The sequence below is a fragment of the Podarcis muralis genome, chromosome 12 (assembly GCF_964188315.1).
Source record: "Podarcis muralis chromosome 12, rPodMur119.hap1.1, whole genome shotgun sequence".
NCBI lineage: Eukaryota > Metazoa > Chordata > Lepidosauria > Squamata > Lacertidae > Podarcis > Podarcis muralis.
In genome coordinates, this window is record NC_135666.1 from 25,106,056 (window position 1) to 25,122,139 (window position 16,084).

General features: G+C 41.9%; 1 protein-coding gene across 1 annotated transcript in view; it reads right to left on the reverse strand.

The window, feature by feature from the left end:
- Window positions 1-16,084, reverse strand: part of LOC114607780 (macrophage mannose receptor 1-like) — a 55,707-nt gene that overhangs the window by 12,346 nt on the left and 27,277 nt on the right. Inside the window, exons 18-26 of the mRNA XM_077936891.1 lie at window positions 15,371-15,447; window positions 12,949-13,049; window positions 10,005-10,147; window positions 9,084-9,198; window positions 8,356-8,495; window positions 6,282-6,384; window positions 5,025-5,257; window positions 3,570-3,735; window positions 2,200-2,355 (exon numbers count right to left, since the gene is read on the reverse strand). Of these exons, the coding sequence (XP_077793017.1) occupies window positions 2,200-2,355; window positions 3,570-3,735; window positions 5,025-5,257; window positions 6,282-6,384; window positions 8,356-8,495; window positions 9,084-9,198; window positions 10,005-10,147; window positions 12,949-13,049; window positions 15,371-15,447 (1,234 nt within the window). The remainder of the gene's footprint in view (window positions 1-2,199; window positions 2,356-3,569; window positions 3,736-5,024; window positions 5,258-6,281; window positions 6,385-8,355; window positions 8,496-9,083; window positions 9,199-10,004; window positions 10,148-12,948; window positions 13,050-15,370; window positions 15,448-16,084) is intronic.

Sequence of the window (16,084 nt, forward strand, 5' to 3'; positions counted from 1 at the left end):
CACCTTTCTTTCAAATGCTTGTGGCTGCTATTCTATTGCATAATTTCTATTGGAGAAGGATCATTGTAACCTACCCATTTGTAGAAAATAATAATTAACAGTTAAAGAAAATCACTTAATCAAACATTCAATAGAAATGTCATTTTTACAAATCAGGTGGTTCACAAAAATCCTGAGCTCCAGTACTGAAAACGTTTTTCACTCTGTATTTCTAATTACACATAAAAGGAGGAAAAATCACCTCAGTTCTCTGGAAGAGAAAGTTGATACCCTTTCAAAGTATTTATATTAATGGGGTGCCTGGGTGACTTTGAAGTCATGTTTGCTGAGTAGGAGGAACTCGGATTAACCCATTCTTATATCAAATAGAATTTGTTGCGATTTGGTCGATCAGTTTGAAACAGGATACAAGTTTTCTTCAGAGAAATATAGCAGCAGCAGCAGAAATAGTAGTATATTCAGCAATATGAACTGGTGGAGATGGCTGGCCGGCTGGCTGGCTGGATGCAGCTGGCAGATGATTGGCTGAGGTTCCATTTAGAACTGACACAGCCTAATTTAAAACATCTGTACAGGTAGCCCTTTCATTTCTAGACGCATTTCAAGGTGATCCCATTTGTGTTAAAAGCCCTAAATAGTACAGGCCTCAAGTATCAAAAACTGATCTCTTCAGTATAAATACTCTCAGATTGCCCTCTTGGTAATTCCACTGGCCTTGGAAGTGCAAGGAATGGCAGCCCAACAGAGAACAGGCCTATGGCCCTAAGTTGTGGAATTCTCTTTCCACAGAGATATGTCCTCTTGCACCTTCATGTTATCACTTCTGCCATATGATGGTGCCCCTCTTCCCCCTGACTTTTCACACCTGATATATGTAAATCTTGTGGGAATGTTCAGGGAGGCAGGAGAGGATATACTGCTAAATAATATCCTTCCTAACTTGCGTTAGCAAGTCCCTTTACTTAGCAGAGTGCATTCCCCTTTTTAAACACACAGCAGTTAGCTTTGTTGCAAGCTTGTTTAAGCTTATTAATATAGATTCCTGGTAATCTCCTTTTGTCCCTCTTAAAAATAATAGACATGACAATCTTATTTAAAGTCAGTAAAAAGAAGTTTACTCACAGTATCATTCAGTTCACAATTGGATCCCTGAAGGCAGACTTAGGTTACAAAATATGTACACATTGAATCTATCCCGTAGGGAGAGAGTTCCTTTGTCCCTTTTTGGCTGAAAGCCAACAGGGCATCTCTAGCTGAAGAGATGTTGCTTCTTTGATGAATGGAGTCAGAGAGAGAAAAGCCAAAGTGGAAGTGTGCTCCCTGCCTCGCCTTTTTTGTTACTAGGGCAGGTAAGGCAACACCCACCTCTAGTCACATGCAGAGGAAGTTTGTCCCCTTGTATGCCCACTCTAGGAATGTTGTACTTGACAGCTATGTGTTTTACATCCCACAAATCTCAGGGCCGGTTTTAACTTTGTATTGTTGTAACCTGACCTGGGAACTTATGCTGAAGGACAGGTAAGACCTCCAACATATGAGAACAAGAATTGAATGGTGCCACACTGGCAGAACAATGCCAGGTTTGACAGGGCCCTCTGCAGCTCTTGCCAGTCTGTTCTTGGCAACAGTGATGTCCCCTGGCAGGCATGGTGAAGTGGCAAAGTCCCTGTCCAGGGCAGTGAAGGCACAGATGATGAAGACTCCTTCCCAGGTAGGGCCAAGTCTGCTTGCTTGAGCTCTCCTCTGCTTTTCTTTTGCCCCTGGCCCATCTTTCCTTCATTGTGTGCCACCAGTGGCAAAAAGCCAGTGTAGCAGTAAAGGACTATTTAAATTCTCCCATGGGGCTTCTGTGGCCCCAGGGAAGGAACATTCTATCTGGGCCCAGAGGCATTATGGAGGAATCAAAAGGTGAGCCACGGCAACAGGGTTTTTTGGCTGCACCAACAATGCTTTGGGATTGGGCAAGGAGAGGAAGACTGGCTGGTGTTCAGGGAACTCAGGCCATCAGCGAATGGTTGTTGGTGCTGATCCCTGATACCAGGTCTGTAACCCATTATTCTCAGTATTATTTTGATAATAAAACTTTTTATTATTGGATTGTGCCAGAAAGAAAGAATTTCCTGCATGCCATGGGCTGTACCATTTTTCTTCCTACCATTCTCATTTGTAAAACAATTCCTTTTTCAAAATGACACTCACCAAAATAAGAACATCTGAAGGCCGCTTGCCACCAATGTTCCCAAGCAGGGTAGAATTTATAGCAATGAGCCCGAAAAGGAACCCAAGTTCTCCCGTCTTTTTCTGGTGGAGGAGGGCATTTTCCTGGCAGCTGTGGTGCCTCCGTTGGGAATGCACCTGTTATAAAATAAAGTAAAGTAGTTTTCTTTTTTAAAAAACAAAGGCATCTTAGAAACCTAGAAATACAAGGGGAGTGCTTAAGGTTTAGACAGGTCCTGAGTCATGAGGCAAAGCATGATACCCCTTTGGCTTATAAAAGGGGATATTGGATCTCTACAAGTTCGCACACTGTGCCATGGTGGACCCCACTGTGCCACGGCAAGCCAAACATTTAAAGAAACTGCTGCAGACAGGTGCCTGTTGAAAGCAAAATTACCTTTAGCATACTAGATGATGGGAGAAGGGAGAGCAAACACCAGAGAGATGTGGAGACAAGGAGAGGGAGCTCTGCTGTGATTGACAGGTCAAGCTTTTAATCAGAGGGAATGATTTTACATAGAAAGCCAACCCCAAAATCTAAATACTTATTTTTATTTCTTTAATCAAAAACGTATGCTTCCATAACATATAAGAACTAAAGAAACAAAGAAGAAAATACAATGGAAGAGAATTTAAAACTAAATTAGGTTGTTGCAGCCACAATCAATCAATCAATCAATCAAATGCATAGGAAGGTAGTAACATGTTGTTTTTGTTTGTAAGTATCAGGATGTTGTCCTTGGGTGTTTTATGCTATTCTCACTTGAAGCTGAACGATTCCTAAGAATTCCGAGTTCTGATGTATTTCACTGGAGGCATTTCAACAATAAGTCATCAAAGATAGATAGATAGATAGATGATAGATAGATAGATAGATAGATAGAGTTGGAAATTAATCTTTCAACCCCAGTTTGTCTTGCACTATGAAAGAATATGGAGCAAGCTGCCTGTGAAAACAATTTCAGCAAGGGTGGAAGAATCCTTTCTTAAAATAATTTTGAGGTGTCATTACACCACCAGTGATCTCATCACATATAAACTCCCAATCTCTTCCCAAAGTGCTGGAGCTGCAAAAACAGCAACATAAAGGCACATATTTCCACCTATGGTGGGAGTGGTAGATGGTGTTCCTATAAAAGGAACTGAACAATATCTATATAGATAGCAACACACTGGGCGAAAGTGATTTCTGTGTTCAGAACTGTATACTCCAAAATCAGAATAAACTGTTTTATCAAGATGCTATCAGATCAGTGTCTAGAGTACAGTTCTCAGCTCTGTGTTGAAATGGAGACCTTATTGGAATTAGAGTGCTGTGCCCCACATTAAAAGAGAGATATTTCTTTGCTTACCGTGATGCTGCTCACAGATAAATAAGTATGTTTCATTGCAAGTTCCTGTTTTCCAATGACCCTCAAGGTCCATGAAGACACAGGCTATTTTGTGCTTTGGCTCCTCAGGTGCCCAGTTAGTATACATCAGTCTCCGGTTGTTTATCCATGTGTAGTGCTCACCATTCTAGTGCACATTGGAACAACACATGCTGGTTGTAGTTTATTTCCCATAACATGAGCTCCACATCATCTCCACACACCCCTTTCATTTTATTTACAGAAACACAATCAGGTGATGAATTCTGGGTACTGCTATAGCTATGACAACTGAAGGCATCCCTGTGCTGTTTAATATCTATTGAAAAAACCCTTGGGAGATGTCATCTGGAGATCTGAAGCATGGTGTCATGGGTATGCTGATGACACATAACTCTATCCGCTCCATCTGAATCTGGAGAAGCCAGGAAGGTTTTGGACAGGGGTCTGGAAGCAATCAAAGGCTAGATGGGCGCTAGTCATCCAGTTACATCTGTTCCTGAACTGAGATAGTTGGGCCTTAGTTGTCCATGCTCTGGTGTCTCTCACCTGAGCTACTCCAAAGTGCTTTATGTGGGTCTTGCCTTGAAGATGACCTAGAGGCTACAACTACTGCAGAATACAGCTGCTGGATTGGTAAGTGGGACAGCCCAATGTGACCCTGTGTCACCAATTATTGAGAAATTGCTTAGACTAGCTCATGCTCTGACTCTTCTTGACAGAATGAGGCCTCTTTGGGTTAGTGAACGTATATAATTGACTGAGAAATGGCAAGTATTCCTGTTCTGTCCCAACTGGGCATTGTGTTACATATATTGCTCCCTAATCACTGTGTTTAGACTGCTGGCAACTGATCAAGTCTTGTTATCTGATGCCTTGCATTGATTAGTTCTACTATATCCAGCTGTGAGGTGCCTTGAGTCCCTATCAGGGAAAAGGGTAGGATATTATTATTATTATTATTATTATTATTATTATTATTATTATTTCTGAAAACACTGCATTGGCTGCTAGTGACCTACCAGGCCCTATTATTATTTAAAAATTGTACACCGCCATATACCTGCAGGTCTCCAGGTCTTAGTACTAGCACACAAAGCCCTACATGGCTTGCAACCCTGGGCTCCATTGGAAAGAAGAACTAGATTTAAATTTATGCTGATGATAATAATGATGATTAATGATGCAGGGAGGATGTGCAGGGAGGATGAAGGGGTGGGTGGATAAAGGGAGGGCGGTTGGTCGGATGTGGGGAGAGAGTGGTTGCCAAAAGGGTAGGTGGGGTTGGCAAGTGCAGTGAGCAGTGAGCAGGGGCAGCCCCTAGTTTTGAATAAAGTCAGCTAACGAAAGCCCTGTGATTTCTAACTATGTCCTTCTGAATACAAACCCTTGGAGTGGAAAAGTAGTATTATGTTAACGCACATTGCGCGTTCTTACCGTGTTGCTAGTTAGACCAATCCACACAGGCTCCTCATATTTCAACACCTTTAGCCATAGGAATGATTCAATGTAGGGATTCCAAGTGCTGGCAAGCTCTGACTGTTCAGAATTGCATTTTTTCCTGGCCTCTTCCCATGTCATTTTGTTGCCAATGAAAAAGTAACTGCTATTCCCAAAATGGAAATAGCCTGAGGCTGGAATTGTTGTTTCAAAGTATGGTAATGCGGGATCTATGGCAAAAACAAAAAGCCAGAGATTGTTTTAGACTGCATATATTCCTAAAATTTGATTTCATTTCATACTGAAATATCTGAACATTATTCTCTCCCAAGATTTAACATCTGAAAGTACTAACAATTTGCAGAGAAACATTAAAACCAACATGTTAGTCAAACTCTGTTCTTTACAGCCACAAAAGAAGCATATCAAATTCCTAAGAAGCAGCCAGCAGACCTATTTGAAACACATTCATTTCTTTTCAGAGAAGTCAAGTGACTATTCTTCAATTAGTTTCCTAGCCACCATCATTCGTGGATGATAAAAATTTCTGTTACTGTTCTGGTAATTTCTGTCCAAAAACAGACCTCGGAGGGTGGCTGTACTCATGGGGGTCTATTTTTCTTATTAAAATGAAAGTGCATTGTTCAGGGGGCAGGCTGTCACTTGCAACATGGCTAGATATTATGACACTAAAAAAAGAACTAAAAGAATCAATATGGCTAACTTAACCCAACAACACACCCCTCTCTCTCACACAAATCCCACTGCAGCCAACCAAAGACAACCAGCCACACCCTAGGTCACCTTAACCTCTCTCACTACCAAGGAAACATAACAAGCGAATCGAAAGACAACCTACCCAAGTGACGCTACACAAAACCCCCATGTGCATGTGCTTTTGTAAACAATGAAAATCTTTAATAAAAATTGTTTTAAAAAGAAATAGAACTAAACTTTTTTTCCAGCAGCCTCCTTCTGTCCTATTTTGGGGGTGGTATAGTGAAAAGTCAAGTCCCATATCAGGAAGTGTACAACTGAGGTTCTTTGACACCAGGGTTCATCTCTGTATATCTATAAAATATTGTTGTCACGATTGCATTCTTTTCTTTATACAGTCAAATACAAAATCTCTAATACTGGAAATCTAATTTTGTTTTTGGACAAAATGATATGGCACAGAAAACAGGCTTTGGACTCTAGAAAGCAATCAGAACTGCAAATTATTTTTTGTTTTTTTCTCTTCTAAAAACGTACCAGAGTTTCTTTGGCAGATGTAGCTTTTCCTGGCCGAACATGGTCCATTTCTCCACTTTCCTCCTGAATTTCCAGTCCCCTTAATAATAAAAACACAGTCTTCCTAAGGAAATAAAACATAAAAATCAAATAAGACAAGTGCCATCAATTTGCGCAGGAGGCAATTCTTTTATCCTAGATCAGACATAGGCAAACTCGGTCCTCCAGATGTTTTGGGACTACAGCTCCCATCATCCCTAGCTAACGACCAGTGGTCAGGGATTGTGGGAACTGCAGTCCCAAACATCTGGAGGACTGAGCTTGCCTATGCCTGTTCTAGATTGTACTTAAAAGCCCTCTTTTTTGTACTTCTCAAATTCAATGAAAGCAGTACCGTATCCTTTTAGAATCAAGTTTGAAGAGGACTATTTGTCGCTTCTCACCACTGTCCTACCCAATCCAGCCAAGAAACAGCCTCCACCATTGAATTACATCTCTAAAGAGGTGCTGGCCCCATCCTGGGATGAAGAGGAATTAGTGGAGCCTGACATATAACGTGAGATTGCCACCACTCAGGGTACCGGTAAAATCAGAGTACCTGCTAAAATCTATCAGGTCGCACAGCCTAGCACCTGACTCCACAATTACCTGTGTGATTCCAAGATCAGATGGTGCAAAGTCCACACCAAAGCCCCAACTAAAGGTGTAGTGTTTCTCTGGCAACACAAAACGTCCTGTCTCTGGAACCTACTCAAGAGTAGGCATCAGTAACTGATGCATGCTCTGGATCAAGGGCCACCTGATGTTTCCAGGAAGTAGATTAGGTAGCAGAGCCAGCTATAAAACTGTTCACATGATGCCCAACTCTTCCTGGTACAACACTTTCCCAAACTAGCTGCTTGGCTTGAGATGCCTGTTCTTGCTAACTAGCTGCACAGCTCCCTTTGCTGTTTCTGCACTTCTGCCCTGCTTTTCAGTACTGGAAGGCATAGTACATTACCACTAAGTACCCCTCCCCACAATGACATCAGCTGATAAGGTCACTTGACAATCCGCTGGTTGACAGCACTTCAAAAGTCCAGCCAGATAAGAGGGCTTGGCAGGCCTACTTAGGCTTGCAGAAAGACCTTCCCCACAGCTGTTCTAAAGAAAGGTGTGAGCATCAAACTGGAGTAATAACAGTGGGTGGTCTCCTAATAACTCATCCTATCAATACAAGGATTTCTGCTTGCACAATGGGATTTCCCCCTTCCCTTGGATACACCTCATGGCCTACCCAAATCTGCTTCAGAGGGTTGGGGGAACCCCTAGAATATACGGTATTTAGAGGGTGCAGAAGGTGAGGAGATGGGGTGGGAGAGATTGGTCTTTGCATGCAACTAAGTCCTAGTAAGCCGAGATAGAAAAAGTCATTGCTGGACAGAGGCAGTGCCTGATTTACTGGCCAGTGGATCAAGGAAGATGTGTAACATAATGGGTGAGATGCCTTTCGGAATTTTCTTAATTCCCAAGCACACAAGGGGATGTACAATTGAAGTGAATGGCACTGCTGCTGTGGGAAGGAAAGAATTCAGTCTAACTAGGAAATGGAGCATTGGCAGATTATACTTAAGTCCTTAACTCGTTGGCAAAATTCAGACAGAATAAAAGCAGCAGAGTTGAGAGAAAAATTGCAACGCTGAAGAATATAACTGGCTTTAAGTCAAAATTGTCAGAGGCTCCTCAGAACATGCTGCCGACCTTGGATGCTTCCTATATATTTTATCAATTATGTAATGTATCTATTTGTAAAATTTCTATTCCACACTTCTTCTGGAGTATTTTCGGAGTGGCTCACAACAATTTAAACTACAGTAAACTGAACAATAAAGAGTAAAATGAGGATTAACAATCATAATACCAATCCATGTATTAAATATCAAAACATGGCCAGCTAACCTTGCAAGATTGGCATGGGAAGACTGGTACATTAATGGAGTGATAATGCTGTGAAGGCACTCTGAATATATATAATTTTACTGCAGGAATGGAAAATAGGGAACATTTCTTGTATCTGAAAAAAATAAAGATGAAAGCCTTTGCAGGCAGGACTTACATAATTTGGAAAACCACTGGCCCAGTTTGTATAGTAGACCCCACTTCCATCTGTCCATAGAAAACTCTCTTCACTAATAATATCGTTCAGTCCAATCCATGGATTAATTGAGGCACTTTCTAAGTGCACCATGAAAAATGCTGAATAAAAACAAGGACATATTTCATCATAAAGAATTTGGTAAATACTCTCCCTCACCTATAAGTAATCAATATAGGATACCATGAACTGATCTAGTTATATTTTATGTTCATTGTTTTGTTTTGTTTTTTAAAATTGTGTCATGCAGAAGTTGCCACTATGGTCCACTTCAGATCTTACTATACTGCATCTTTTTAAAAAACAAAAACATTTTAAACTTGTTTTTCTTACAGAGAAAAACTATATCTCCCATCATTCCTGAACATTCTCTTCGTGCAACAAAATATTGCAGATGCAACATTGGCTATTCCTGCTTTAAAAAGGACCACATAATCCAGCTCATTACATTTTTGCCTGGAAAAAACACAAACAGGCCATGATTACAATAAACATCCCTTGTTTTCACTCTGCTTAGGAAGGGCTCCTTTCTCCTGGGCCTTGTTCAGAAAGTGGTGGTGGAGGATGAGTGTTCAGACCTCTGGGCTCGGGAAACCCAGCCAGATGGGCAGGGTAGAAACAACAAATTATTATTATTGAGTCAACATTAAGTCTATGTGAGCAACATGTTCTAAAAGAACCGACTGTACCTTGTGTAGCTTTGTTTGGTATAGTTGCCAGATTTCCTCCTAGATTTCTGCAAGCAGTTCGTGCATCGGACCAGTTTTTCCTTTCTTCTTCATTCAAGCCAAAAAACTGGAAGCACTGCGGGGGGAGTAAAACTCCAAAATTCCATCAATTATGAAATGGTTAGTGAACTCAACCATCATGAGATGGTACTGGGTTGCAGACATGGATATTTTAACTTGGCTTTAGAGAGAAATCCCAACCCTCAGATTCGCGGACTTGACAGAGATTCAGATTGTGTGGAGGATGTGGTGTAGTTAATTTCTTCATATAGAAGCCAGGAACTAATAAAAAGTTAACCAATGCAGTGGAAAATAGAGGTGGGGGGAATTTACCCAGTTCCTGCTCTGGCCCTCCACAAGCCTGCAGAGGTTTGTAAATGGTAGATCATACACTACTTTACCTTCCTTCTCCAACCCAGTCACTGCTCACTGGCTCCTCTTCAGGCAGAAAATAGCTCTGCCCCCCCCCCCCCCCGGGAGATTGCCATTTAATAAACAATAACATAACTAAATGCTGAAAATTTAGTCTGAAGGCAAATTCACTGCTCTTTTGGGTAGCTGACCCATAATCAAGCCTTTAAGATACCACTTTAAAAAAAAAAATTTCATTGTTCCTGACACTTCTATTTTGCAACGCAATAGACTTTCTAGTATGTACAAAGATACATGGGGTGGTAGCATGGAGAGATGCGGTATCATGATGCCTTAACACCTGAGCTAGGTGCACATTCATTTTGAACCTCTATACAGAGCCCTTGCATAGAAGTGTGGACATGGAGAGCAATCTCTTCATATTCACAAGCTCTGGGAAAACATTGTATGTGCTATAATAACTGAAAAGGGGCAATATACCAGTATATTTGCAATCACTTTCTTAGTTACCTTTTTATCAAAGAAAAGCCAGCCATCTGCACAGCCCCCAACAGGTGCAGGCGTTGTGGGAGCAGGAGTTGAACGGACAGAACTGTTATGCCTTTCACAGATGAATCTGTTCTTAGTACCACAGTTTATGTCGTACCATAAGCCTGAATAAAGAAGTTAGGTGTTCATCAGTAAGATGAAATCACTCCCAAATGAAGAATGACCATTTTTTACCTGTACAGGGGATTGTCGTACACATAATAAGATGAAAGTGGAAGTCAAGCTTCACTTAGTGGTTGCTGGCAAAATCGCTACTCCTGCTGCAAACTAAAAACACGCACAAAAAACCCTCCCTCCTAGTAGAGATCTCATATGTCCTCTTTTTCCAGGACAAGTACTCCTTTTCATGGGTTTGTAAAATGGTGATCCACAGTTAAAAGTAGAAGTTAGCAAATATGTCCTCTTCTTCGCTCTTTAAAATATAAGACTCTAAGAGACTGAAAAAGGCACAAAGATAGCACAGCCAGAACAACAAACACTCTGTCAAACAATAAACAACAAGTAAAAACTAGAAAAGAGGTCAGGCATACTAGAAAAAAAATCCTCCACAAGCTGAGGCAGCCCAAGACCTACACTGTGGGACCTGAGTTCATCTTATTACATGCACAGAAATTCCCTTTACAGGTAAGAAATCGTTCTCTGCCCCCTCTATGCATGTAGAGATGGCCTCAGCACTATGCTGTAAGTGATTGTTCCAATCTAATTTACCCAAGCTGCAAGGTCCACAAACACTGATATCAAGGGAATGCTAGTCTCTTTCAGAAAGATAAACAGGAGGAGAGAAGGAGGGAAGAAGAAGAAGAGTTTGGATTTGATATCCTGCCTTTCACTCCCTTTAAGGAGTCTCAAAGCGGCTAACATTCTCCTTTCCCTTTCTCCCCCACAACAAACACTCTGTGAGGTGAGTGGGGCTGAGAGACTTCAAAGAAGTGTGACTGGCCCAAGGTCACCCAGCAGCTGCATGTGGAGGAGCGGAGACGCGAACCGCGTTCACCAGATTACGAGATTACCGCTCTTAACCACTACACCACACTGGCTCCTGGCAGTGTAAAGGTGGCAAACCTTAGGGAGAAAGGGAGAAATAATTCAGACTGTTACACTGTCCTTGTGGAACACATGAAGGTTTTTGAGCTCTGAGATCCATTGAGCAAAGGTGAATGCCACTAGGAAGAGCACTCTTGAGAGTAGATGAAAAGAAGCAGACTTCCATGAGGGAAATCTATGCTGAGTGGACTTCAGGATGGCCCCACTATGGAACTGTCTGAGGAAAGGATGAGATCCCACTGGCTTGTTCAGATCCTTAGAAACAATGGCAGCATAGATGCCTGGTGGTTATGCATGTTGGGCCGCAGCCTCAAAATAAGACCTTCTTGCAAGTAGGGCAGCAGGGATGAAATACCAGCCTTTTAAGGGACAGTGTGGTGTTTCCAACCCCAGTCAGAAAAGACTTGCCATGTCCTCAGAATACTTTGGTTGTAGAAGGTAACCTAGAAGCAAACATAATCTCAACTGCTGATGAGCCAGTCCCAGTTTGACAAGCTGCCTTTGTTTCATTGCCAAAAATCTTAATTTCACATGGGATTTGAACTGGTAGTGACTGATGAGGAACAAGACCACGGGTCCTAATGGATTGCTTGAAGAAGATGTCAGCCAAGTGTTCAGCAGCTGGGCGGAAGGCAAACTCGCTGCTAGGGATCATTAGGAAAGGAATTGAAAATAACACTGTGATTGTGATGCCATTCTACGTACAGCTTTGTGGAGCAACTGCATTTAGAATACTGTGTATTGCTGTCATCACTTTACTTCAAAAAGGATATTGTAGAGTTGGAAAAGGCTCAGAAAAGGGCAACCAAAATAATAAAGTGGATGAAGCAACTTCCCTAAGAGGAAAGATTACAATATTTGGTGGGAGGTATTCAAAGAAAAAGCAAGCAAGAGGTGACACAATACAAGTGCATTATATTATGCATGGCAGGAAGAAAGTCCACAGAGAAAAGTCCTGTCCCTCCCATAGTACTAGAGCTCATAGACACGCAATGAAACCAAAAGCTGGAATAATCAGGAGAGACAAAGCAATGTACTTCTTCACACAGTGCATGGAATTTGCTCCAGTACGAGGCAGTGATGACTACAAACTTAACAAATGAATGGAGGACAAGGCTGTCACTGTTTACTTAACCCCCAGTGACCTTGTTCTACATCCACAGTCAGAGGCAATATGCTTCTGAATACCAATTTCTGGATACTGCAGGAAGGGAGCCTGCTATTGTGCTCAGGTCCTGCCTACAGGCTTTCTATGGGCATCTGGTTGGCCACAGTGCTAACAGGATGCTAGATTATATGGGTCACTGGTCTAATGCAGTAGGCAAGAAGAAGAAGAAGAGGAGGAGGAGGAGAGTTTGGACTCGATATTCCGCCTTTCACTCCCCTTAAGGAGTCTCAAAGCGGCCAACAATCTCCTTTCCCTTCCTCCCCCACAGCAAAAGTCCAAGGTCACCCAGCAGCTGCATGTAGAGGAGTGGGGAATTGAATCCGGTTCACCAGATTACAAGTCCACCATTCTTAACCACCACACCATGCTGGCAAGTGTTACGTTGTTCTGTGTGTGAACTGAGGCGAGCAAATGCATTAATGAAAGTAGTGATCCACATATGTTTTAGTGCCCTAGTGTGGACACACCCAAAATGTCCTCTGAAACATTTTAATATTATGAGATATTCAAAGGAAGACAATTAGAAATGCAAAATAATATTATTCCATCCACCCACATCTTCAGTGGGCCAGAATAGTTATTGTGATGTGACATGGGTTCCGTTTGTGGTAGTTTATTTTAATTAATCAGTTGCCCCGCTATTGATTGTATATGCACCCCCTTTTAAAAATTGTAATCTTTTATTCTACTTGCCTGATTCACGATGCATGTAGACACAGGTTTCTTCATCATTTGAAAAGTTGGGTTCATTGGGTGCCCACATTGCAAAGGTTACTGGAGTTCCATCCAACCAGCTAGAGAAAACAATATGAAATCATTGAACAGAACAGCATAATTTCTCTTTCATTTACACTGCATACTTTGACAATGGTTTTCAGTTTTTGTGGGTGTTTGTTTGTTTGTTTGTTTTAGCCAATGGAACATCAGCTTAAGAAAAGATTTAGATGTTGAATTGAATTTTGTATCTGGCAGCATTGCCAGAATTTTTTTATTGGCAGCATCCAAAATACTGCTAACAAAAAATGCCTAATCATTATCTGTAAAGATTGAGTTGCTATTACAGGGGAGCAGATTGCCAGTTATTTTGTGTAATATTATATTTTAATCACCATGCGGTGAGAAACATTGGTGGTCCAAGGTCACATACTGAGTTTCATGGCTGAGTGAGAATTGAAGCTCTGGCCTCAAACTCATAGTTCAACAGTTTAGCCATTAGACTACACTGGCCACAGGGAAAAAGGAGGGCTGTGCTCCCCAAACCTTGGAGCAAACAGAGCACAGTAAGTTTGTAAAGAGGGAAGCAGCACCCTCAGAGCTAATATAGCTGTGAGAGACAAGGCAGTTGTGGCAGCCTAGTAAATCTTAAGACTGCATTTGTACATTGCAAGTTGTCCTGAGACCTTCTGGTGAAAGGCAGGTAAGAAATGCATATTTGTTGTTGTTGTTAATTGGAAAGTCAGAGCAGTGATGAAAAGTGCTACTGAGCTGTCAGGGAACTGCCATCAGTGCCGGAGGGAGAGAGCAAGCTCCAGAGGGATCTCAGAGAGCGTCCCGGGATTGGGAGAGGCAGCCCATCTTCTGGGGAAGGGAATCAGCGTAGCTCCAGTGGAGAAGGGTGGCAGATGGGGGAATCAGCGAGGCAGTCACATGACTCCTTGCCGGGGACCAGCGGGGGGAGGAAGGGTCCTCTGCTGTCTACGCCCTCCTTACGCAGAAGGCTTCCGCGCAGGGAGAGTAGTAGGAGACTGGGCGTCAAAGAGCTTCTTTGCTGGAAGAAGTTTAAGAAACGCCCACTGACGGATTCTGCCAGCGATTGAGACAGCCACGGGTGAGTGGCTGTCCGGACAGGAAAGGTTCACTCAGGCAACCCAGCCAGGTGTTGGCACTGACTTACGCACGAGCAAGCCCTAGAACCATTACATGAGCTCTTTGAGAAAAGGCCCCATCCACCAGGTAAACTCTAAAGCAAGAGGTAGCCTGGGGCTCTACGGACACACTGCAACTGTACTTTATGTTATGTACTGAAGTTCTCACCCTGGGCCAGCAGGGGGATACTGTAGATAGTTATGCAAATGAAGGATCGAAAAGTGACGTTCAGTGATTGGATAGTTTTAGAAAATGGCAACAGTTACATTGTTCTGGAGCTCTATATAAGCAGGCTGACTGAGCTCCTCAGTTAGTTCTGTTCCAGCTTACAAATAAAGAGCTGCTTTGGAAGAATCGCTGTGTCGTCTGATATGTTCGCCCACAACTTAACACTTTAACTGAACTAAAATGATGAAAATGGCTGAACTGCAGTATCCCAAGCATTGCTGGGCTCACTGTAGCAGACAGGGGCGCTGATTTGGGCCCCAGATTATGGGTGCCAAGCGGCGTGCGACGTATTGTGACATCGTGTTGTGCTGTGACATCATGAAGTCACATTGTGTGTGCCGCAACAGCTCCTAGGGACTCCAGAAGTTTTGTCCGAGGCCCAAGAAGGCCTTGGATGCCACCCCCAAGGCTATACAAGGCATCAACCATGATTTCTGGTGCTTTTTGAACCATTTTCAGGAACCATTTTTTCTGGTTCCTTAGGTACCAAAGGCCCCTTATAGTTGGCGCCCGTGGTGGCAGAGCAGAATTAAAGGTGGGGCAGGATTTGTGCACTCCCCCATCATTTTCTATCCCCCTTGCCATTAAATTATTTCCACATGCTGACAAACACAAGCTTGGAGATTAAGAAGATTTTGGATCTTTTGGATCCAAGACTTCTCCTGGTCAGTCACTGCCATGCTCACTTTCCAGTCATTGGAGATTGATTTCAACAAGGCAATGGCCATGGAAGTTCCTTAGGCGGCATGGAGAATGTAATTGACATCCAGCTGTCTCCGCCAAGCTCAGACCTTCCTCTCCACTCTCAGGAAAGGAAATCTGATGTTCTCATAGGAAACCATCAAAAGAACCACAGGATTGCAGAGTCAATCAGAAAAGTAACTGATGAATGGTGGGCAGGTGTAACATCCTTATATACAGAAGACTTAAATTTTAATGCTAACCTAGTTATGATCTAAAATAAAGTTAGTATTTACAATTGTTAAAAATCTGATTTCCACTTCTTCTTTTGTTCACTTACCTGAACTTTCTATCGAGTCCCAGAATTAAACCAATATAATAAGCAATTTCATAATAAGCAGATCCATAATACTTGCTCTAAAACATACAAAGGAAAAATGGGAGTAAATTCAACGTAAATGCAACAATAAAATAATCAGGTATTCTCCAGAGCAATATAATTCAGTTATTCCATAGGAAGCTTGTAATGATGAACATGTGTTTGTTTAAAAACACAATTAAAGCTTTACAATTAAAACAAATTAAAACATGTCAATTAAAATGAGGGTAAACATGAAAGAAAGTTTTTTATTATGTTATACTTTAACTGATGTAATTAGCTGGCTTTCTGAATGTTTTTATTTCTATACTGTATAAAATCAGTTACAGTGTATCCCACTAATAATCTTCCATGCCCATTGTTTCCCAGGCCAGTTGTCCACTTAGAAGAGCATTCTGTTCTCTGAAACATTATTTTATCTATTATCAGCACCATCAAGTTCCTTAGAAAATTATTTCTGGGTGGGATGTTTAACTTTGGGGCCATTAAAATTACATGCTTCGCCAAAAAAAAATTCACATCGAAGCAAATATTCCTAGATTTTAAAAGAATACAAATGTGCTAGAAAGTAGTACAATATAGCCACAGAATATGCCCGTCCCAACAGGAATGGGCAATAGAAATTCTGCTGAGATCCAACAAGAGGATGATAATCACAAACTGTACCCCACTGCA